At 44.1% G+C, this 25,012-nt stretch overlaps 1 protein-coding gene across 4 annotated transcripts in view; it reads left to right on the top strand.

Moving 5' to 3' along the window:
* The window catches only part of plce1 (phospholipase C, epsilon 1), a 503,016-nt gene that overhangs the window by 15,386 nt on the left and 462,618 nt on the right, over window positions 1–25,012 (top strand). For all 4 annotated transcript variants that reach the window (XM_055646596.1, XM_055646594.1, XM_055646593.1 and 1 more), the window contains exon 2: window positions 20,229–21,814. In XM_055646596.1, coding sequence (XP_055502571.1) covers window positions 20,585–21,814 — 1,230 coding nt within the window. In that variant the 5' untranslated portion in view covers window positions 20,229–20,584. The remainder of the gene's footprint in view (window positions 1–20,228; window positions 21,815–25,012) is intronic.

The following is a 25,012-nucleotide window of genomic DNA, read 5'->3' as shown; positions in this document are numbered from 1 at the left end:
TTGCCCATTCCTGTCTCCTGAAATTGGCTTGCATTAGAACACAGTTGGCGTTGGGTTAATTGGGGGTGGCCAAGTCTGTGTGTGGTTTCTGAAACTGACCTGAAATACTCTTCCAAGAGTCATTAAACACCCCCATACTTCCCCCCAGGAACACGTTGTCAGCAATGTAGCTTCCAATACAGCATGGAAAAGTCTTGTTTCATTTGCTGATGAGGAGCTAGAGATTACACAGCGAGTGTTGGTGGTTTTATGGTCCAATTTAAATGAAGTTTGGAATCCAGTTTCTATGTAGCCTTGGGCTACATGTTCTGTTGCAGTGATTGTTCCCATGCCTAATTTGGGCCACTCTATTCCAATTCCTGATATTCTCACAAAGTAAAGCCAGATTTAATCTCAATTTTCCCTGATTTAAAAAAAAAATGTTTTTTTTTGGTACTACTTTTGCTGTTATGTCTATGACTTTTTCTCGATGTAAGATCCTCTGAAGTCCATTATTAATAGTTCATTGAAAAGGTCAAATGCTGCATTCCTGTTCTTAGACGGACTTTCAGACCACAATGATGGGGTTTTGTTTCCACTAAAGATGGGGGGGAACTAGAAGATGGTGGAACATGAAGGCAGACAAGTCTCCAGGACCTGATGGGATCTGTCCCAACTTATTGAGGGAGGCAGGAGAGGAGATTACAGGGGCTTGATGAAGACCTTTGTTTCTTCTCTAGCCATAGGCAAGGTCCAGGAGGTCTAGAGAGTGGCCAATGTTGTTCCTTTGTTTAAGAAGGGAAGTCGAGAGGATCCAGAGAACTATAGGCCTCACGTCAGTGGCAGGGAAACTATTAGAGAAAATTCTTATTTTTGCTTATGGAATATCTGTGAGGCAATAACAAAAGCTATTTCCCCATTGGGCAACACCCCATAGGACCTCAGCAGAGCATTATCTAGCATAATGCTTGACTGATGACCAAAGGCTTGATCACAAAGGTAGGTTCAAGGACATGTGTAAAAGTGGAATTAAATTTAAAGGATTAAGGATGGAATTCTGATCTTAATATATTAGGTTTTGAGAGTATATCTAGAGAAATGCCTACAGGTGGTGTATAGAATGCTCAAGTCCAGAGATGACTGAGATGATTGAGAGTTTTTTTGTGTGAGCTGAGCTGGAGTAAAACGAGGCAACAAGATGAAAGGTTATGGGGTGGGGGCAGTAGGGGAGGGGCCCTTATATAAAATAGTTTACTGTATTTTGTATGGATCTATGTACCTACGGCAGAATGTAAGCATAGCTTCAGGAAGTACATTTAAATTCCAAGTTGAATTCCAAGTTGAATTTGAAGCTTTGAATCTCCACAGTCAAACCTTTGAAAAATCTTGCTCGGATTTTATATTGTGGAACGCCTTCGCTTTTGATGGTACTATCAACCTTCATTACACCAATGCTTTTCTGCATCTTACCCTTCACAAAGTGAAACATTGTAAAGTTTCCACTAATGTATTGGTGTCTCGCGTTAATTACATCTCTCTATCGTTGCTAACAACAGCCTTTCATGGTTTTCTATCACTCATGTCATCGATTTCAAATTGGGTTCATCTTCATTAAGACCATAAGATATAAAGTCACAGTCATAGATTAATACAGTGTGGAAACAGGCACTTCGGCCCAACTCGCCCACACCGGCCAACAATGTCCCAGCGACACTAGCCCCACTTGCCTGCACTTGGTCCATATCTCTCCAAACCTGTCCTATTCATGTACCTGTCTAACTGTTGCTTAAACAACGGGATAGTCCCAGCCTCAACTACCTCCTCTGGCAGCTTGTTCCATACACCCACCACCCTCTGTGTGAAAAAGTTTCCCCTCAGATTCCTATTAAATCTTTTCCCCTTCACCTTGAACCTGTGTCCTCTGGTCCTCGATTCCCCTACTCTGGGTGAAAGACTGTGCATCTACCCGATCTATTCCTCTCATGATTTTATACACCTCCTACACTTCATGGAATAGAGACCCAGCCTACTCAACCTCCCCCTATAGCTCACACCCTCTAGTCCTTGCAACATCCTCGTAATTCTTTTCTGAACCCTTTCAAGCTTGACAATACCTTTCCTATAACATGGTGCCCAGAACAGAACACAATACTCTAAATGTGGTTTCACCAACGTCTTATACAACTACAACATGACCTCCCAACTTATATACTCAACACTGATGAAAGCCAAAGTGCCAAAAGCCTTTAGAAGCAAAATGAGGCCATTCGGCCACCTAGCCTGCTCTGCTATTTGACCACAGCTAAATCTATTTTTCCCTCTCAATCCCATACTCCTGCCGTCTTCCTATAATCTCTGACATCCTTGCTAATCAAGAACTTGGCTCTGTTTAAAAATACCCAGTAATGTAGTCTCCACCACCATGAATTCCACAGATTTACCACCCTCTGGCTAACAAAATTCCTCCTCATCTCCATTCAAAAGGTACGTCCTTTTATTCTGAGGCTGAACCCTCTGATCCAAGACTCTCCCACTGGTGGAAATATTCTCTCCATATCCAATCTATCTAGGTCTTTCATTATTCAGTATATTGCAATGAGATGCCCCCTCATCCTTCAAAACTCCAGCGAGGATATGCCCAAAGCTTTTTAGTGTTCACCCAATAATCCACAGAATCATTCTCGTAAACCTCAGCTGGACCCTCTCCAATAGTATTTTTGCTTCTCATTTCTTTCACTAATTTCTGATGATGGAACCTTCAGCTATTCTGCTTTCAAGTGATAAATATTCATCCAAAATAATGTGTAGCTGCCTGGATTTTGGGTATTATATTAAGCTGTGTGATTTGTTTTGAGGATTTGGTGACATGGTGTTGCCAATATTTTGCAATGAGTGGCTGCTGATGAATTAGTGTGGTCATAAAGTCATAGAGTGATACAGTGTGGAAACAGGTCCTTCGGCTCAACTCGCCCACACCAGCCAACCATGTCCCAGCTACACTAGTCCCATCTGCCTGCGCTTGATCCATAACCCTCCAAACCTGTCCTATCCATGTATCTGTCCAACTGTTTCTTAAACGATGGGATAGTCCCAGCCTCAACTACCTCCGCTGGCAGCTTGTTCCATACACCCACCTGTGTGAAAAAGTTACCCCTCGGATTCCTATTAAATCTTTTCCCCTTCACTTTTAACCTATGTCCTCTGGTCCTTGATTCCCCTACTCTGGGTAAAAGACTCTGTGTATCTACCCAATCTATTCCTCTCATGATTTTGTACACCTCTATAAGATCTCCCCTCATCCTCCTACGCTCCATGGAATAGAGGCCCAGCCTACTCAACCTCTCCCTATAGCTCACACCCTCTAGTCCTTGCAACATCCTCGTAAATCTTTTCTGAACCCCTTCAAGCTTGACAATATCTTTCCTATAACATCATGCCCAGAACTGAACACAATATTCTAAATGTGGTCTCACCAACGTCTTATACAACTGCAACATGACCATCCAACTTGTATACTCAATACTCTGACTAATGAAAGCCAAAGTGCCAAAAGCCTTTTTGACCACAAAAGTCAAGTTGGTTCATGGCCTTTCTGTGTAGGAAGGAACTGCAGATGTTGGTTAACACCGAAGATAGATACAAAATGCTGGAGTAACTCAGCCGTACAGGCAGCATCTCTGAAGAGAAGGGATAGGTGACGTTTCGGATCGAGACCCTTCCTCAGGCCCTTCTGTTTGAAACTGGCAACAATTGCTTTGCCTGAGCCCTGCACCCAGGTTTAGAAACGATTTTCTGTTTCTTGAAAAAAATGCTACTTCAAATAAGGGTTTAAGGGCTATCTCTGGACCTGATGGCCTACACTTGAGGCTTCTTTTAAACAGTGATTGAGAAAAATACTGAATGCCCGTCTTAGCCTTACCCAACATTCCAAGATTCTGGAAAGATTCCAGAGATCGGCAAATAGTAAATGTAATTCAAGAAATCAGAAAAAACCAGGGCAGCGAGTCACCATCCCTGGCATCAATGGGAGCCATCTCCGACACCGGTCCGAACCATCAGCATCGACCAGAGCCACCTCCAGACTCTGCCCCCAGTCACCGGCGTTGACTGACACGAGGCGGCGTGGACGGTTGCCAGACCCCGACGGGCAGCCGGTCACAGAAACTGCCTGGAGTTGATCCAAGGCACCGGCATTTAAAAGAATGAGGGGCGACCTCATTGAAATGTACTGAATAGTGAAACAGCTTGGATAGAGTGGATGTGGAGAGCAGGTTCCCACAAGTAGGAGAGTCTAGGACTAGAGGTCATGGTCTCAGAATTGAAGGACGTTCTTTTAGGAAGGAGATAAGAAGGAATTTCTTCGGTCAGAGGATGGCGAGTGTGGAATTATTTGCCACACAAGGCCATGGAGGCCAAGTCAATTAATATTATTTAAGGCAAAATACACCAGATAGATTCTTGATTAGTACGGGTGTCAGGGGTTATGGGGAGAAGGCAGGAGAATGGGGGTGGGAGGGAGAGATAGATCAGCCATGGTTGAATGGCGGAGTAGACTTGATGGGCTGAATGGCCTAATGCTACTCCTATTCCTTATGACCTCATGATAAATTGGGGGGAGGGGGTGCCGAGAACAAAGAGGAATTGGGTGGGGGAGGGGGGTGCCACCGAGAATAACGGGGGATTATCAGCCCTCTCATGAGTACTTAGTAACTTTGTCTGCACCATGGTGTACTCCTTGCGTACTTTGTGCATTCTATGCAAAGACATGGAATTTCACTGTACCTGGCTACATGTGACCATCAAATATCATTTAATCATTGTTTGGTTATATGTTTAAATATTTGGCCTTGGAAAATCAAAGCAAATTTGTTAAAATGTATATTGGACCAAAGATAATGGACAGATTGAATGGAAAAGACAGTTGCAAAATTGTAGAAGTTAACGTTTATAGCCATACCTGCAGAACAGAGCAACTATGGAAAAATACAGGGAAATATAGTCCTATAGAGTGCTATTCATAATAGTAAAATGTTGAATTTATATTATATCAATATATTGAAATAATTAATGAAGAGAACATTGCTATTAGGCTTAATGAATGAATGAATGAATGGATGAATGAATGAATGGATGAATGCATGAATGAAAGAATGTATGAATGAATGTATGAATGAATGGATGGATGAATGAATGATTGATTAAATGAATGAATGATTGAATTAATATGTTTATTGGCCACGTATTCACATACAAGGAATTTGCCTTGGTGCTCCGCCCGTAAGTGACGACATGCCATACAGCGACACATAGGAATGTCACATAAAACATTAAACATTAATAATAAAACAATATTGATTAAACATGTGAATAAAGTAGTAAGATTAAACGAGAACTTACCAGTTTGAAGTTTGATCGTTATTTCATGAGGAGTTACGATGAGGGATTACGAGCGCGACATTCTTCAAAGCAGCGGTGTGGAATCACAGTAATAGTAATTGAAATAAACACAGTAAAATAAGAAGAACTAATATACCAGTTGACCTTTATAATAGAGGGTGGGAGCGGAGGGCACGTAATCCCTCATCGTAACTCCTCATAAAATAAAGATCAAACTTCAAATGGTCTTAATCTTACTATTTTACTTCGGAGTCACGTGAGTGACTACGTGAAGATTTTAAAGCTCTGTGATTTCAAGCTGTGGAACAGTCCATGCTTCACTCACTGCCAAAGTCATTCAAGGGAGGAAGTATGTTATTGTATTCAGACATGCATCCAATTCAGGCAATAACAATTTATTTTAACAAAATAATCCTCCCTGGGACTAAATATATTACAGAATTCAAACTTGATTCTGCAACATCGCAGGTTTGGTTATTGGCTTGTTTTAAAGAATTGGAAGGTCTTTCTCTAGACCATCCTGCTGTTGCCAGGATATGGTCCATAGGCACTTCCTTGTCTCTAGCTGCTGGTGTTGCTGTTGCCCTTGTGGATAGAAACTTAAAATGTCAGTATCCACCCCAGCAGCTCCCAAACCTGTCTGAGCCATCTAGCGATGGTTAGTGCTGATACCAGGCCATTGGGCTGTTTATGGCTGCCCATAGTGCTAATTTACTTCCTCTTAAGTTTTAATAGTTTTAAGGTATAATAGAAGGTGTGTTATTACACATAGTCGGGTGTCAGTTGGGTATACCTGGAATTCCAAATTTTGTCCTGATGTTCCTGGTCTATCTTGTTTAACAAGCTCTAATATGCAAAGTTATCTTTTCTGGAGATGCCATCATTTATCCCAGTCTCAGTTTATGTAGAAACTGGACCCCTAGAGCTGAGACCAGTACTATCAGCATACTGATTTTAATTGTCAGTTTTCCCCCAGGGACAGGGACATTGCTGATGCCCCTGGCAATGTTAGTACAACACTGACGTCCCATATCTGGGAGTACCTCCCTCTAGGAGGGTTAGTGTTAAAAATAATCCTCATAAGTTTGGCAACTAGAGGGTGAGATCCCATGGAGAGTTGTCGTGTCGCCTGCCACCAGCAAGCTGACAGGGCACTCCTGCGCAATTATAGTACTGTAGCTCAGTCATTCATCTACATGAAGGCTGGACAGGAATTCCCAGGACGTTGGTGGTTGTAGCTGTATTATATGCTACACCAGTCCTTGTTGATTCTTGCCGCCATGATCATGCTCATGGTCCTGTCCGCCAGCCCGGATCCAGCATGGTGGACTATGGTTCAGAGACTATGTCTGCGACCACAGGGATGCATGGCTGTGTTGGCCAATCAGGTACTTTCAAGACACTTGATGTTGAGTCCATATGTGTTTTTGCTTAGGATCCGATTGATGAGGCAGGAGGGAAAAACATTGTAAACAATTATTCCCCATTCAGTGAGTAATGTCCATTGCTGCTGCCCCAAGTGTGGTTCACAAGCGGCATATGTTGGTAACTGGTGATTGGGTCTAGATGCAAATGGATCGATATCTGGTTTCCCTCTTTTGGTAATATCAGCAACTTTTTTGTGGTCCAACAGCCATTCGATGCTGTCATTGAATTTTCATGACCTGGTGTGTGCCACAGTATTGAGCTTACCTGGTAGGTAAGTTTGCTGATAGCCAAATATGTATGCTAACACACCATAGCCAAATACACATTATATCGATCTTTTCTCCCATATGATTAATATATGCCACCACTGTGATATTATCAATTCGTAGGCGGATATGCAGATGGTGCATTGTTAGCAGCAGGCTTTTAGCCCATAAAACACACCCCACACCAGTTTTTAGTAATGATGATTACTAATGATGGGTTATTTTATAATAATTCATTTTGTTCTAGGCTTCCACCAAGTCTGCTTTATTCTTTGGCAATGTTACAGACATATGGCTAACGTTAATTGTAAATCCCAGAAAGTCCAGTTGTGGATGCCGTCAACTTAGATTTATCTGGATGGAGATGACCCCAGAGTTTCACCCTTTATTGATATATCATCAAGATATGCCATGACAATATGTTTTTGTTTCTAATATTGCCAAGGCCCGTTTTAATATCTTGGTGAAAAGTCTTGGGGCTGAAGTTAGCTCATTAGGCAACGCTATACTCTACCATTCTTGCCCCATCCATGTAAATTTTAGGTATTGACAATGATCCCTCCATGTCTCCCAAAACAAGTGTAACATTCCCACTGTTAGTCATAGGTCATACGCCTTTGTGTTCTGGAAGGGACCAGATCCACCTACCTCCTTGGTTGCCGGTGGTACGTCCCTTTCTTCAATTTCTGCCACTTCCGCAGAAGTGCGGGGTTGGCACATTTTCCATGAGGGTCGCTCTGGGCCTTGGCCTAAAAAAGGACCTTCGTGGTGCTGCGCGGCCCTCATGCTTTCACCAGCGTCCTGGTGTTGATACCTGCTGGTGGATGCATAGGGGTGCTGTCATTGCTGATGACACTGTTATGAGCCCGGCGGCTTTAATCTCTTCATCAAGCTTTTTTACTTGTTTAAACAAGTTTCCCCCCTGGTTGTGTTGCAGCTGTTTCGCACAACCTTGCAAATTTGGTGTTTAGTGCAGGTTTACTGTGCTCTCGCAAGCAATTGATTTCATAGTGGGTATTGTGGAGCAATGTCAATCCTGCTGTCATCTCTGTACCATCGTCTGGGCAAGCAACCAATGATATGCCCGCTGTCAGAAGTTTTAAAATCATCTGTAGTTTGACCTCCTGGGTTTTTGTGCCAGTCCCACTGTACCCCCAGGTCGCATTGTTTGCTGCAGGCATTTTAACGAAGTAAAGTTCACAGGAGGCCTATACTTCTGCGTAATTTTGTTGCCTGTTCCTGCAGAGGATGGAAGTACAGTTCTGCACCCCCTGCACACTGCCGTTTTCTTCAGCCACGTCCCTGGTCCACAACGCATTCCTCTATCGAGGGAGATGCATTGTTTTACAGCCCACGATAAGGTGCTGTTGTGGGAGTGCGAAGACTCCCATAGTGAGCTTGCTCCATCTCTCGGAGCAAGTCACGGCCGGGCATCTGCTGCATTCGGGCAGCGCGCCGCTTCGGCTGGACTCAGTTGAGTATGATCGGCCGGGCTGAATCCTGCTGGGCTTTGCCTCCAGCCTGCTGTGCAGCTTTGAGCTGTACGACTCATGGCGTTGGATTCAGCTTGGAGTCGGTAAGTGGACCTTAGTAACCACGCCAACGGTCACTTTCACTGCCCTTGGGCAGTGTGTCCTCCTGGCTGGACTCCCTGAGTCTGTCGGCCGTACCGACACCTGCCTCCCTGCAGCCCGCTGTGTTGTTTCCAGGTATACAGCTCGCGGTGCTGGGCTCAGCCTGTACTGGTCGTACCCGGCTGTCGGCTGCCGGAACCTTCCTAGTTCTTCTAATAGCAGACTATTATCTAAATGGTGGCCGATTGGGAAAGGGGGAGATGCAGCGAGACCTGGGTGTCATGGTACACCAGTCATTGAAGGTAGGCATGCAGGTGCAGCAGGCAGTAAAGAAAGCGAATGGTATGTTAGCTTTCATTGCAAAAGGATTTGAGTATAGGAGCAGGGAGGTTCTACTGCAGTTGTACAGGGTCTTGGTGAGACCACACCTGGAGTATTGCGTACAGTTTTGGTCTCCAAATCTGAGGAAGGACATTATTGCCATAGAGGGAGTGCAGAGACGGTTCACCAGACTGATTCCTGGGATGTCAGGACTGTCTTATGAAGAAAGACTGGATAGACTTGGTTTATACGCTCTAGAATTTAGAAGATTGAGAGGGGATCTTATAGAAACTTACAAAATTCTTAAGGGGTTGGACAGGCTAGATGCAGGAAGATTGTTCCCGATGTTAGGGAAGTCCAGGACAAGGGGTCACAGCTTAAGGATAAAGGGGAAATCCTTTAAAACCGAGATGAGAAGAACTTTTTTTCACGCAGAGAGTGGTGAATCTCTGGAACTCTCTGCCACAGAGGGTAGTTGAGGCCATTTTCATTGGCTATATTTAAGAGGGAGTTAGATGTGGCCCTTGTGGCTAAGGGGATCAGGGGGTATGGAGAGAAGGCAGGTACGGGATACTGAGTTGGATGATCAGCCATGATCATATTGAATGGCGGTGCAGGCTCGAAGGGCCGAATGGCCTACTACTGCACCTAATTTCTATGTTTCTATGTTTCTATGTTTCACAGCCTGCGATCCTGGTACCGCTGTTTGCCCATGGCTGCCGGGGCCTACCTGGTTTCTCGCGGCAGCCTGCGGTCCAGGTCCATTTTTTCTTCCCCTTGTCCAACGTGTTGTAACGTAAGCACAGCAAGGGGAAGAATACAACTTTAATATAATGTCCCTTACCTTGTAGGTCCATTTCAATTTTGCCACGAGAGCGCTCCACCCCCGCCCATCGCTGTTGCACTGCGTGAGACGTTATGTCGCGCACGCGTGCTGGCAGGGTCTTCACGTAGTCACTCACGTGACTCTGAAGTAAAATACCAGAGCTAAAGGAGGCTACTGATTTTTGGTTATTGAGTAGAGCTACTAGTCGTGGAAAAACGCTGTTTAATGTCTGGCTGTGGCAGCTTTGACAGTCCGGAGTCGCCTTCCAGAGAGAAGTGATTTAAAGAGTTTGTGGCCAGGGTGAGAGGGGTCACACCCTGTGCGTAGGGGAGAGGGTAGGGCTGAAGATGTCCTGGTTCGGTTGCTCCTGGGCCTGGCCAAGCTGGCCATCCGCGAGTCACGGCGCCAGGAGGCGGAGGGCTCTACCCGGGCCAGCTGCCTGCCCCTTTTCCGGGGTTACGTCCGTGCCCGGGTGGGATTAGAAAGGGAATACGCCCTGTCTGTGGGCACCCTGAGGGAGTTCCGGGACCGCTGGGCTCCGCAGTGTGTTGAATGTATCCTCAATAAGGATTGTATCATAATTGTATAATAGTTTAGTATGGATATATGTTTGTATTGTATTTATGGTGGTGGGTTCTGGCTTGTTTTATTGTAGTGTAAATATTATTTTTTAATAATTGAATACATTTTTTGATTAAAATTTAAAAAAAAAGAAAAAAAAAGGGTGAGAGGGGTCAGAGATGATCTTGCCCACTCGCTTCCTGGCCCTTGCAGTGTACAGTTCATCAATGGAAGGAAGGTTGCAGCCAATAACCTTCTCAGCTGATCGGACAATCCGCTACCACCTCTGGATGTCGTGATTGGTGGCTGAGTCAAACCAGACCATGGTGGACAAGGTGAGAACAGACTCTATGATGGCTGTGTAGAATTGGACCATCATTGCCTGTGGCAGATTGTGCTTCCTCAGCTGCCGCCGGAAGTACATCCTCTGTTGTGCCTTTTTGATTGTGGAATCAATGGACCCCATTTAAGGTCCTTGGAGATGATGGTTCCCAGAAACTTAAAAGACTTCACAGATGTGACTGTGGTGTTGATGGTGATTGGGGTGAGGGGAGGGGGAGCTCACCTAATGTCCAGAATTACTTCAAGAGGAGCGAGCATCGACACCTTAACTTAGCTCAGAGAATGTAGAACACTAAGCAAAGCCAAAACATGTCAAATCTACATGCCGAACAATAGGGTATATGTTTGAGGATTTCAAAGAAAATGGTCCAAAGTCATAGTTAAAGCTTCAGAATCCTGTTTGGTCTTTAATGGTTAATTGAGCTGCATATGTGCGTACAAGGGAATAAGTCCAGGTGACGTACCGTGGCCTGGGTTTATCGTTTAAGTCATATTTTAATGCTGATGACAAGATGTTGAGTGGAGCCCTGCTCAGCTGTAGAAACTAAACCTGACCTGACCACGACTCATCAAAACCAACTCCAATTCCAATAGATAGACGCAAAATGTTGGAGTAACTCAGCGGGACAGGCAGCATCTCTGGAGAGAAGGAATGGGTGACGGTTCGGGTTGAGACCATTCCTTCTCACCAGAGATGCTACCTGTCCCGCTGAGTTACTCCAGCATTTTGTGTCTGTCTTCGGTGTAAACCGACATCTACAGTTTCTTCCTATCAGTTTCCAATACTTAGTTTTGCTTATCACAGCACAGTACACGACTGTTCAATATGTTAGGTCCGTACTGCTCCGAGCAGTGCAATCTCATAAATTCCTCTCCCCTTCGCATTTCCTTGCAATAATGAATCTTGCTTGCTCTTGCGTATGCAACAATCCCCCCCACCCCCACCCCCCCTTACTTATTTTTGCTTCCTAGGTTAATTTACGCAACCAAAGAATCTACCTCAGTTCATCCAAACCATATGCAGGAAAAGAGACTGGCAATGCTGCAAGTATATTGCTATCAATAAAAAAGCAGAGGCAGTTGAAATATTAAAGTTAACTGGATAAAATACCAGGCTGGATCAATCTAATCCAATCCAAACACAAATATTTAAACAGATAATATGCAACTGACCCAATTATGATATATAGCTTGAGTTAGTTAGTCATTCACTAATTGAGATGCCTTTTCTGTTAAACTATAATACCTGGGTTTCACTGTTCCCATTGAGAAAAAGCCGTGTGTGGGATTCAACATGAAACCAATATTGATAGAAGCAGAATGGAAATGCACTTTGCATGGTGAAACTTATAAGAATCAGTAAAAAGTTGGACTGCATATTTCATTAGGTAGTGTTAGTATATCAAAATAGTGGAAGGCAACGTTGTAACTGGAATTTGTACAACAGTATTCACACAGCAGTTCTCTGGGAAGGTACTTTCATGAAAATGCAAGACTTTCTTTTAAACCATAGACATGTGTCATTTTGAGACTACACCATTGAATGTTGAGTAAATGTTTGGCATGTCCCTGCAGACATTTGTGTATAAAATGTGTCGGAAGACACTGCAGATGCTGGTTTAAAGATAGACGCAAAAAGCTGGAGTAACTCAGTGGGTCAGACAGCATCTCTGGAGAAAAGGAAAAGGCGACATTTCGGGTCGAGACCCTTCATCGAACTCATGATATAAGCACAATAAGAGTCTGAAGAAGGGTTTCGACCCGAAATGTTGCCTATTTCCTTTGCTCCATAGATGCTGCCTCACCCGCTGAGTTTCTCCAGCATTTTTGTCTACCTTCGATTTTCCAACATCTGCAGTTCCTTCTTAAACATAAGCACAATAAGTATTCTTTTGGCTTGGGTGTCCCTGGAAAAAATATTTTTTCTTTGCAGGTTAAGTTGCCTTGTGTACCCTGACCCATATCAACTGAGTCTACTGAAACAAACATGCTGCATTATTACCAAAGATCCTACAGCGAGCAAGATAGCCCACTCGACGAAAAAGACGTAGTACGGTCATGGGCAGATTCATGGGTAATTTTCAGCCCCATTTCCGTAACCGGCTTCCGTCTCCGCACCAAAGATCCCGTAGCGGAGCAAAGATACTTGCGCGGAGATCCTTGTAAAAATAAAAGTTCTTTGGTAAAAATCTTCTCCTCATTTTCAGAATTATAATTTATTAACACAAACTGTTCCCCCGCAACGTTGATTACACTGCGAGTCGGGTCGGGTCGGGTTACTGAAATGGATGAAAATAAGGCCCACGTTCTGCTCCGTTGCGTACTACACGTCAGCCCATTGCATTTAGCAGGAGTGGTCTATCTTGCTCCGCTATAGGATCTTTGATTATTCGTGAGACAAAGGTATGATTTTGCTTTGAGGTAAATTAAGGTTGGGGAGGCAATTATTCCAATTCCCTTTTAAAACAGTTCACTGTTGCTGCAGGAAATGAAAAATATAGTTTCCTTGTGTAGAGATAATTTGTATACTGTAAACCCTTGTTATAACAGACCACAAGGGGGAACAGTCCGTTATTGTCGATTGTCCACTATAACCGAGTAAGGTACTATCAGCGGTAGGAATATTGATTCCTCTAACTTTAAGTAACCCTTGCATCCCCTCTCTTTCCATCCCTCACCTGCCCAAGTCATACCAGTTTCAGTCATCTTGTTGAGTCTCATTGTCTGTAACTAACTTTCACCATCACCTACAGCTAACGATGGCCTGTTTCCCCTTTCATCATTACTTTTTTGCATATCTTTCATTCATTTGTTCTATATCTCTATATCACCATCTACATCTCATTTCCCTTTCCCCTGACTCTCAGTCTGATGAAGGATCTCGACCATGATCACGGTGAATGGCAGTGCTGGCTCGAAGTGCCGAATGACCTACTCCTGCACCTATTGTCTATTGTCTATTGACCCGAAACGTCACCTATTCCTTTGCTCCAGAGATGCCGTCTGACCTGCTGAGTTCCTCCAGCTTTTTGTGTCTATCCAAGGTATTGGATCATTGTATGTACCTGAAACAAAGAACTGCAGATGAGGGTTAATACACAAGAGGACACACAGTGCTGGAGTAACTCAGTGGGTCAGGCAGCATCTCTGGAGAACATGGATAGATGATGTCGGGACCCTTCAGACTGACTCAATCGGATGAGTTACTGGTGCACTTTGTGTCGTTTCACCACAAAAACTAGATGGCGATGCCGCTGGTCTGCACCAGCGAGCCCTTCTTCACCGGTTGATGCAGCTGTTGTTGTGGCAATAACAGCCGCTCCAACTGTACTGTGCTGTGAGTGATGGGATCACTGCTGCACCTCATGGCATTGGAAGCAGAGGCTGGGTAGTTGGCTGGTGCGGTGTTGCAAAGCCCATCCTCTAAATCTATTATAGGAAGGGTCTGAAGAAGGGTCTCGACCCGAAACGTCACCCATTCCTTCTCTCCAGAGATGGTGTCTGTCCCGCAGAGTTACTCCAGCATTTTGTGTCTGCCCATTACAAAGAGCTCCGTTAAAATGATATTCATTTGGCAACGAATATCTATTTTTTGAAGTATGCTCTTCATCCATTGAATGGTAAGTGATCAATATGCCAGTGAAATGTTAGCATTGCCCCTTTGATTCCTAAAAAAGGCAAATATATTGGTGAATATGATTTCCACTGTTATCTGTTCATCATGACCTGATACTTGTATGAATTTACTGTTCTAAGCAGTCTACTGCTGTGCTCTTGAATCACTTCCCTGCGTTATCATTTATGCAAAGTATTACTTTCGCAACATGTGGATAATTGCATTTAAATCTGCAATATTTATGTTCATCTTTTTTTAAAGAAATGATTCGCATTTAGGCTCTGCCTTTCAAAGTCATGTGCAATATTTGAAAGTTGATTTATAAGCCACTTTTTGCACTTTAACTCGTTGACGTGAATTTTCCTATGCCAACAATATGTACATTTATATTCGGGACCCTTCTTCAGACCATCTGAAGAAGGGTCTGTACCCGAAACGTCACCCATTCCTTATCTCCAGAGATGCTGCCTGTCCCACTGAGTTACTCTGGTATTTTGTGTCGATCTTCGGTGTAAACCAACATCTGCAGCGCCATCTTGTACAGACATAAGTGACATGCTTAATTTTTATTATTTTGAGGGGCCCGTGTCATTCTGTTTTTTGCAACTAATGTCTCTCTGGTCGGCAGACAGCAGTTACATCTAGATTGCATCCTCACTTGAATATCATTGCAACTTACTGCAAGAGAGCCACTGGCAACAACGTATTTATATCAAGGTTTTAAGGCAGTGAAATGTCTCTTAGTCCTACTAAAGAAGTGCTTCTGCGGCAGGTTCTAGGCTTTGCACCTTTCTCGAACGTCAGTGAAGTTGAGCTAAGCGATCAACTGAACAGGTAAAGAACATTAGACACAGAATGCTGGAGTAACTCAGCGGGACAGGCAGCACCTCTGGGGAGAAGGAACGGGAGATGGTTCGAGTCGAGACCCTTCTTCCAATGTCACCCATTTCTTCTCTCCAGACATGTCCTGCTGAGTTACTCCAGTAGAAACATAGAAAAATAGGTGCAGGAGGAGGCCATTCGGCCCTTCAAGCCTGCACCGCCATTCAATATGATCATGGCTGATTTTGTGTCTATCTTCAGTGTCAACCACTATTTTGTGTCTATCTTCACTGTCAACCAGTATCTGCAGTTCCTTCGCATTAGATGATCATCTGTGATTGTAAAGAACGTTTTATAAAGACTTTATGATTATAAAGACTGTAAAGAACGTTTTTGAGCTTGGGGAAGGGAGGGCTTGTGGACATGGCCAATTGGGAGCAGAGAGGAGGTGATGGGTGTGGACCAAAGGAGACCAGTGGTCAAGGGTGGGGGATATCTGGATAGACTCAGGGGTGGATTCAACATCAATGTGGAAATGTTTGGGTTGATCAGGGTCTGTGATCAGAACTTTCCAAGATCGGCCTTGATAAAATGGGGAGACTGAAAACTAGAAACCATAGATACCTTTGCCTGTTATTTAACATTGGGGAAAATATGAGAATTCATTACTACGACCCAGGAGGATGCTTAGACAATCATTATACAATTGACAAGAGCAATATGATTTTATGAAATAAATCCTGTTCATTAACTTTAATAAAGTTCTTGTGAGAATATAATGTGTAGGATGGACAAATGGGAGCTGGTGGGACCAATATTTTTGGTGTTCCAGAAGGCATTCAATTAGGTGCCATGTTAATAACAATTCTTGGGGGATTATGAGTGATATCCTCAATGTGTGCATAGGATAATCGGCTAAGTAACAGTAAATGAATAACTTCCATCTCGGCAACCAATAACTAGTAGGGTGGCAGGAGGATCAGTGCTGAAACTTCACCCATTCACAGTCACCATTCATTATTTCAATGAAGGGATCAAGGGTATTGTTCAATGATGCAAAGATATGTGGTAAGGTCAGTTCTGGGGTACATGTGGAATGTGCAGAGAGGTATCTAATAGTGCTGGAGGAATTCAGCAGGTCAGGCAGCATTTAGGAAGGGAATGGACCAGTGACGTTTCAGGTCAGGACCATTTTTCAGATTCTGCAATGCCCCTTTTTTCCAAAGGAATATGTAGATGGATTAACTCAGCGGGTTTCGGACCGAAACGTTGCCTATTTCCTTCGCTCCATAGATGCTGCTGCACCCGCTGAGTTTCTCCAGTATTTTTGTGTACCTTCGATTTTCCAGCATCTACAGTTCCTTCTTAAACATATAGATGGATTACATGAGTGGGCAGATGGAGTACAAGGTGTGGTGAGAACAGAGTGCTCTGGTGAGTTTTAGTTTAGAGAAACAGGCCTTTCGGCCCACTGAGTCTGCACTGACCAGCGATCCCCGCACATTAACACTACCCTACACACACCAGGGACACTTTACACTTACACCAAGCCAATTAACCTACAAACCTGTACGCCTTCGGAATGTGGGAGGAAACCGAAGATCTTGGGGAAAACTCACGGGGAGAACGTACAAACTCTTTACAGACAGCAACCGCAGTCAGGATCAAACCCGGGTCTCTGGCGCTGCAAGGCTGTAAGGCAGCAACGCCACTGCTGTGCCACCGTGCCGCCCTTAAGCGATCGACCATGAGCATTGGGGGACCCAATGAGGTCAACAAGAACAGGGGCCATGATGAGGGTCATGGGACTGTGGGAACCGGCGGTGCTCGGCACCATGAGAACGGTGCCAGCGAGCGAGGGAACGGGGGCTGGTGTGTCCAATGTTACTGGGATCCCAGGCAGTGATACTGATAATCGGCCATCCAATTGCTTGGTAATCAGCAGATGATCATCTAATGTGATTTCTGAACAATTGGATATTAGATTATCAATGTTTTACAGTGATGAGGATGAGCGATTATCAAGGTACCAGTCATCAAAACTGAAAATGGGGATAAGGACATAAGGTATTAAGGAATAGGAGCAGAATTAGACCATTCAGCCCATCAAGTCTACGCCGCCATTCAACCATGGCTGATCTCTCACTCCCTCCTAACCCCATTCTCCTGCCTTCTCCCCATAACCTGTACCAATCAAGAAAAGCAACGCTTTTTAAATAAGTGGTGTAGCAGTGTGCGTGGTTGATCCCTGCGGTGAGTTTCTACAACTACAGGCCAGCACTGATAAATACACAGAACTTCTCAAAAACATGGGAAATTATTTGATCTGATGTTAAATTCTAATTTGAACATGGACATTGAATCAAGAACTATGCAGCACAGAAGGAAGATATTTATCTCATTTATTCTTCTTGACTGTTTCAAAGAGCAGTTTAATAGGTCTGCTGCATATCTCTGTCATTTATTGCGGGCAAGTTTCGATGGTACTATTGAATTTGGTTCCACAATAATACTCTGATAATCCGCTATTTGATTATTCAGATTATTCAGAAATCTCAATGGTTCTCACTCATTAATACATCGTCCCCATTAGCCCATGGACATGCAATTCAGGGGTCGTTGCACTTGTGAGGGCAGCTGTATGTAAAGGGGCTGTCCCACTTGGGCGACCTAATTGGCGAATTTAGAAGAGTTTGAAAAAATGTCATGTTGAAGACCCTCTTTGACTATGTTGAAGACCTCCTTCGACCTCCTTTGACTATGTTGAAGACCAGCTTCGACTATCCACGACTAGCCACAACTAACTTCGGGAAAATTGGACACCGAATAGTGGAGAGTGAAGACGATCTCCTTCGATCTCCTTCGATATCCCTTCGACTATGATGATGACTATCTACGACTACCTTCGACTACCCTCGATTACCTGCGACTAACATGCCGACCTACTACGACCTACTATGACTAAAACTACGAGTAAAAAAAGTAACGATTTTTTTCCATGGCGACCGCGTTTTTTACTCGCGAGCATTTTTTAACATATTGAAAAAATCGTCACGACCCACACAGTTCACGGGGAGAATGTACAAACTGGCGCTGTAACTGCTGCTGCTCTGCATTGCATTTAATTAATTGCTTATCTCATACATTGGCTTCTGTACTCAGAAGAAAAACAGATTGACATCCTCGGGCTAATATATTTTACATTTTGAAAAGTACGACAAGTCGGTTAAATATTTATCTGCGTCAGCTTGCCAATCTGCAGGAAATTACTTTATAACTAAACCCTTTGGTTGTTTGCAGAGCAATTCACTGAGAATTGTAAAACCTTTTCAATAGATCAAAGAATTGCAAATGCAAATTGCTGAGAGCCTTTTTTCTTTGTGCAAACATTTTGTTTGCGCTAAAGTCATCAAGATGTAAACCAGCTCCACCCACAAACTGCTTACATTTCCAGATTATATAAATCCTTGTGCGATGAGTTAAGGGCCTGTCCCACTTGGGCGTCATTTGCGCGTCACGCAGGCGGCGCACGAAGATTTTGTGAATCCCCAAATCCTAGTGCTCCGCACGCGATTGCATATGTCACCATGCACTGTGCGCACTTAATGCATGCCACGTGCGCGTAATGCACGCCATGTGCGTCGTGACGGGTAAATGTTGGCACGTAAATAACGCCCAAATGGGACAGACCTTTGACTGTTAATTGGTGCACTGAGGTTGCCCTTAAAGTTTAAGATGTTTCCTTCATGCATCAGGATACCAATAAAGGCCAGTATAAAGTTATTTAAATGTTAGAACCACGTTACAAGTGATAGATTTTGAGTAAACTACTTATATTGGTTAATGGAACTAATTTCCAATTTTTTGAATGAAATAACACCACTTTTCCTCCAATTAAAAAGGAAGGAATATTTCCTGTAGCAAATCTACTAGTCTAAATGTCGACTGTCTACTGATTCATGCAAGGTTGAGTTTGAACCAACATTGGAACAAAAAATTACTTTTAGATAACTAGCACAGTTTGGAGAGGAAGGAACAGCAGATGTTGGTTTAAAACAAAGATAGATACAAAATGCTGGAGTAACTCAGCGGGACAGGCGGCATCTCCAGAAAGAAGGAATAGGTGATGTTTCGTGTCGAGAATGGATCGACTGGGCTTTCGTTCACCGGAATTTAGAAAGGCAAGAGGGGATCTTATAGAAACATATAAAATTTTTAAGGGATTGGACACGCAAGATGCAGGCAAAATGTTCCCGATGTTGGGGGAGTCCAGAACCAGGGGTCACAGTTTAAGAATAAGGGGTAGGCCATTTAGAACTGACATGAGGAAAAACTTTTTCACCCAGAGAGTTGTGAATCTGTGGAATTCTCTGTCACAGAAGGCAGTGGAGGCCAATTCACTGGATTATTTCAAGAGAGAATACAAGCCCTGTCCCACGGTACAAGTTCATTCCAAGAGCTCTCCCAAGTTTGCCCTGATTCGAACTCAGAGATTTACGGTAATGGCCACTCGTCGGTACTCGGGGCTCTCGTGGACATGTTGAAAAATCTTCACGAGTCTTCCCGTGCTTACCTGCCGTTAGCGAGTCTTCCCGAGTACCTGCCGTTAGTGTTACGAGCCGCAAAGAGACGTTCCCGAGCTCCGACGTACCCGCTACGTTCATTCTCCGTACTTAGCACGCGTTTTATTTTTTTTAAACTCAGGGGAGCTCTTGGAATGAACTCATACTGTGGGACACGGCTATTAGATATAGCTTTTAGGGCTAACGGAATCAAGGGATATGGGGAAAAAGCAGGAACGGGGTGCTGATTTTGGATGATCAGCCATGAATGACATTGAATGGCGGTGGTGGCTCGAAGGTCCGAATGGCCTACTCCTGCACCTATTTTCTCTGTTTCTATGCTGCCTGTCCCGCTGAGTTACTCAGCATTTTGTGTCTCTCTTCTCTCTTTGTACCCCGATTGCTAATTGTACTGAACAACCTCCACCTTATATCGTACTGTACTTCTCATTGCCATTCTGATTTTTATGGTCACATATTATTTATAGAAAATGTCTGCAACTCTCGTTCATTTGTTTTTTCTTGGTTTTACAGTGAAACGAGATATGAATTTGAAGACTGCATGAGGAAAAATAATTGTCTTTAACTGCAAAGGCAAAAAACAAAATTGCTTTTCACTAAACGATTTGTAATATCCATCATGAAGGAAGCAGCATGAATTTCTAAGCCTGTAAAATGGCTGATTTCTCCCAGCTAATGTGGAAGATACAGACCAGAATGTCATACAATGCTTGAGAGTCCAGCTGCTCACTGTTTGAACCATCATGGGTTTTAGCAACTGGTAAAGTTTCGCTGACTTTGAAACTCACACTAAAGGGATAGGCTCAACCTTTATTGATGTAAGGCTTCAGCAGGGAAATCTTCAGAACCGCCACTGTATACTCCATGCTATGACAGTGAAAGAAAATAATCAGAAGAATACCAAGAGTCCTTCTTTCACGATGACCTCCGAAGGAGTAGCTGCTGCTGTGTTTGCAACTGTGGGCCCAGGTAAGATGATATCTGGCCAGTCAGCTGAAGATGAAAATAGGTTGAGTAATTCGGGCTGTGCTATTAAAATAAACCATGTTGTCAATGAGGGAATGCTGGCTGTAGATCCTCTGTCAGTCCTTCGGGGTGCTGCTGAGGCTCCTGCAGAATTGCAGGGGGTAGCACACACAGTCATGTCTGTGGCACAACTGACGACAAAATACAATGCTGCTGGTGGAGTCGAGCTTCAGGGTAGAGCAATGGGAGGCTCGGGCTCAAGTGTGGGGAGCCCCACTGGAAACAGAGGCCGGCCTAACCAGGAACAATGTGATTCTAGCTTGTCGTCAGACAACCTCAAGCCATGCCACTCGCAAACAGATGGAGATGTACGCTGGAACCTCGAGATTCAACCCTCGGTCTTGGGTGAAGGGATCAAAAACCCAACCGAAGAAAAATCTTCAATTGGTACGTCATCGACGTTCAAACGTGCAGTAGTGGAAGACATTTGCTTGAAGAAAAAGCACCATGTCAGCTGTGAGGATAAGCACAACCACGTCTGTCATCCCGAACAGTGTTCTCCGCAGACTCCACTCTTCCACGTTGAAGATGCCTGTCGATCTTCAGCTTTTACTAGTGCATCACACACGTTACTGCAATTTCCAAAGGACTGCATTGTAGAGGGTGTGCACAACCATAACCATGCTTGTCCAGGCGTGCGATCCACAGAGGCAGGGTTAGGCGTAGACCAAAGAAAGCTGAAGGTGAAACCACTGACTGAATGGTTTGTTGCAGGCCATTTGGTCAACCGCTTTCCTCTGAGGCCTTCAGTCAGCCATTTTGATGATTCGGATGATGCCTGTGATGAGGGAATGGAAGATGAGTTTAACCGTAACAAAAAGGAGCGGTCCACGTTACTGTTTAGACGATACAACAAGAATAACAGGGAAGTGAAGAAATCTGTTTACACGGGATCTAAAGCACGCACGAGGAGATTACCGTCGGGACGCATTGGCGTGACGGCGAGCAAGTCTGTCAGACAAAAGAGAAATGCTAGCCACCATGTGAAAGTTCCCAGAGTTCTCAATGAGAAGCACATGATATGCCAAGCTCTGCTGATGGCGGATATGTGGACCAGACCCAGCAGATACAAGGTAAGATACCACCACTGCTGCTGTTAATTTAACTGATTTCTGTATTTTTTATACGAGGCTATTGATTATGGATTCAATTGGTGGTTTTAGAAACCAAAATAATTGCAGTTTTCAGATGTCAACTTTTGATAATAATTCTGACTTGCTGGCCGATGTAAGATGTTTTTCATCCTGTCTATACGGCTGGAACCTGGATATTAATGTTGGCATGGCCTTCAGAAATTCCCACGTTGGACTCCATTGTGAAGTATTTGCTGAGCAGCCTGGTCAAAATAGAAATGTGGATGTGGGCTTTTAATGAACAAGTCTGAACTGTCGAGAGTTAACTTTTGTTTTCACTATATCCACGCTTACCATAAACACCTGTGTAAATACTGAGATATAGCTGGTTTATTGGTGTTTATCGCATTCAAAAGCCATAGGAGCAACTTTCCAGGAACCTTAAACCAGCAACCAGTGTTTATTATGTGCAATGACTTTTAGGAATATTCAATCATTTTCAGTTGTACAGTATTAAAAACATGTTTTGTGACTTTTTTTCCCCCTGGTGATTCATTCTAATTTAATGAACTGTGCGGTGAATGTAAGAGGAAAATTTGATTTGTGGGTTCTGGCTGCGATTGAGTTATGAAAATAGCTGAGTCCCTTACAACTCGTGGTAAATTGGAAGATAAATGTGACTATTCTAACAAAATGTAGATGTAAATCAAATAAGTCATAAATGGAGACTTTCATGATTGTATTACTTTCCCCGTCAACGTTATTCTGTTTTCTTCTATTGTACCACATTTTTGAAAATTACAAAATTGCAGGAAAATGATGAGATGAAGAATAATGCTCCATTCAAGGTCTTCCCATCTAGCGTCCATCCCATGTTCAGAACCAACTCCTCCCTGGCTAAATAAAGAGAGGTTGGACAAGCTAGGACATTGATGGAGCCTAGGAGACTGAGGGGGTGATCTAATAGACGTGGTTGAAGTCATGAGGGACATGGATATGGGGAACGGACACAGGCTTTTTCCCAGAGTGAGGGAAATATTTAATAAGAACCAGAGGGAAAAATTTTCTCCACACAGAGCGAGTCATGTATGAAATGAGCTGCCAGAGGAAGTAGTTGAGACAAGTACAATAGCAACATTTAAAGGCTTTGGACAGGGACATGGATAGGAAAGATTTAGAGGTTAAATGAGACTAGCTCAGATTGGTAGCTTGGGCACCATAGACCATTGGTTGCTCAGCACTTTACCTCCCCCTTCCCATTCCCAATCTGACTTTTCTCTCCTGTGCCTCCTCCATTGTCAGAGTTAGGCCCAGTGCAAATTCAACCTGCAGTATGAACATTGACTTCTGTAACTTCAAGTAGCCCTTGCTTTCCCTCTCTCTCCATCACCTCCCCCTTACCACTTCTCCCACCAGTCTTCCCGTCTCTGATTCCATTTTATCTCATAATACTGCCCAATCCCCTGACCCAGAAGAAGGATCTCAACCCGAAAAATCATCCATTCCTTCTCTCCAGAGATGCTGCCTGTCCAGCTGAGTTACTCCAGCATTTTGTGTCTACCTTCGATTTAAACGAGCATCTGCAGTTCCTTCCTACACTTACCATAGACCAGTTGGGTCGAGGAGCCTGTCTCTTTGTTTAATTTAGTTTAGAGGTGGAAACAGGCCCTTTGACCCACCGAGTCTGCATCGACCATCGATCACCCGTACGCTAGTTCTATCCTACATATCAGCAACAATTTACAGAAGCCAATTAAGCTACAAACCTGCACGTCTTTGGAGTGTGGGAGGAAACTGCAGCACCTAAAGAAAACCCACGTGGTCACATAGATAATATACCAATTGCAGACAGACAGCACCCGTGGTCAGGATCGAACCCGGGTCTCTGGCGCTGTAAGGCAGCAACTTTTGTGTTGTATGACTCTGCAACGTTAAAATATCAAGGAGAGTAAAGTGGATTACATATTGATGTCCTAGTCTGGCACTTGAATCACTGGCTCATACAGAAGTGATCCAAGTAAAAACAATACAAATCTTGTTAATGCTACATGGATAGATTATGACCTCTGCTGTAAAATGCTGTACGTAAATGAAAGATTACTTGGCAATATAAACTCATTGGTGTAATTTGCTGTCATCAATAGGTATAAAAGTGCCTCATTCACTAGCACTGTCGCACCATCTAAGCAGAGAAAGTTCAAGTTCAATTGTACAGGAATAAAGCAAAATGTATTCATGTTACTTTGAGAACACGATACTGTACAGGGAATCTGTCAAAGAAGTGTTTTTGCCTGAAAGAGCAAATGATTTCACGTCAAACAATCGTTGTTCGCTGCGTATCGTGGCCCTGTCCCCGAACTCTACCTCCACTACATTGACGACTGCATTGGTGCCACCTCCTGCACCCATGCAAATCTCACTGACTTCATCCATTTCACCACTAATTTCCATCCGTCACTCAAATACACCTGGACCATTTCCGACATCTCCCTACCGTTTCTTGACCTCACTATCTCCATCGCAGGTAACAGACTACTGACCGACATCCACTATAAACCCACTGACTCCCATGGCTATCTGGACCACACTTCTCCCCACCCTGCTTCCTGTAAGGACTCTATCCCCTACTCCCAATTCCTTAGTCTACGCCGCATCTGCTCCCAGGATGAGGTGTTCCACACCAGGGCATCGGAGATGTCCTCATTCTTTAGGGAACGGGGGCTCCCCTATTCGACTATAGATGAGGCTCTCACCAGGATCTCTTCTATATCCCGTAGCTCCGCTCTCTCTCCCCATGCCCCCACTCGTAACAGGGACAGAGTCCCCCTTGTCCTCCCTTCCACCCCATCAACCGTCGCATACAACAGGTATAGACCGGGTTTATGGCTCCTCATCCAAAGTCCACAATCAGGCGACTTTTTAGGCGACTGCAGTCACCACATGGTCGCCACATGTTCGCGGGTGGTTGCCGGGGAGTTGCCTTCATGGTCGTGAGGAGTTCCCGCATTCTGGGAACTAGTCGCGGCCTCATTATGGTCACCGTGAATTTTTCAACATGTTGTGAAATTAGCGGCGACCAGAATGAAGCCGCCACGGAGAGTAGCGAGAATTCTCGAGCCGTAGGTGGATCGGCAGGAGGTCCTAGTGGGTTGCCAGGAGGTCGAAGGTTCTCGTAGGTTGTAGCCAGTGCTGACTATG

The sequence above is a fragment of the Leucoraja erinacea genome, chromosome 15 (assembly GCF_028641065.1).
Source record: "Leucoraja erinacea ecotype New England chromosome 15, Leri_hhj_1, whole genome shotgun sequence".
Classification (NCBI taxonomy): Eukaryota; Metazoa; Chordata; class Chondrichthyes; order Rajiformes; family Rajidae; genus Leucoraja; species Leucoraja erinaceus.
The sequence above is the reverse complement of the archived record's forward strand: the minus strand, read 5'-3'. Positions and strand labels throughout refer to the sequence as shown.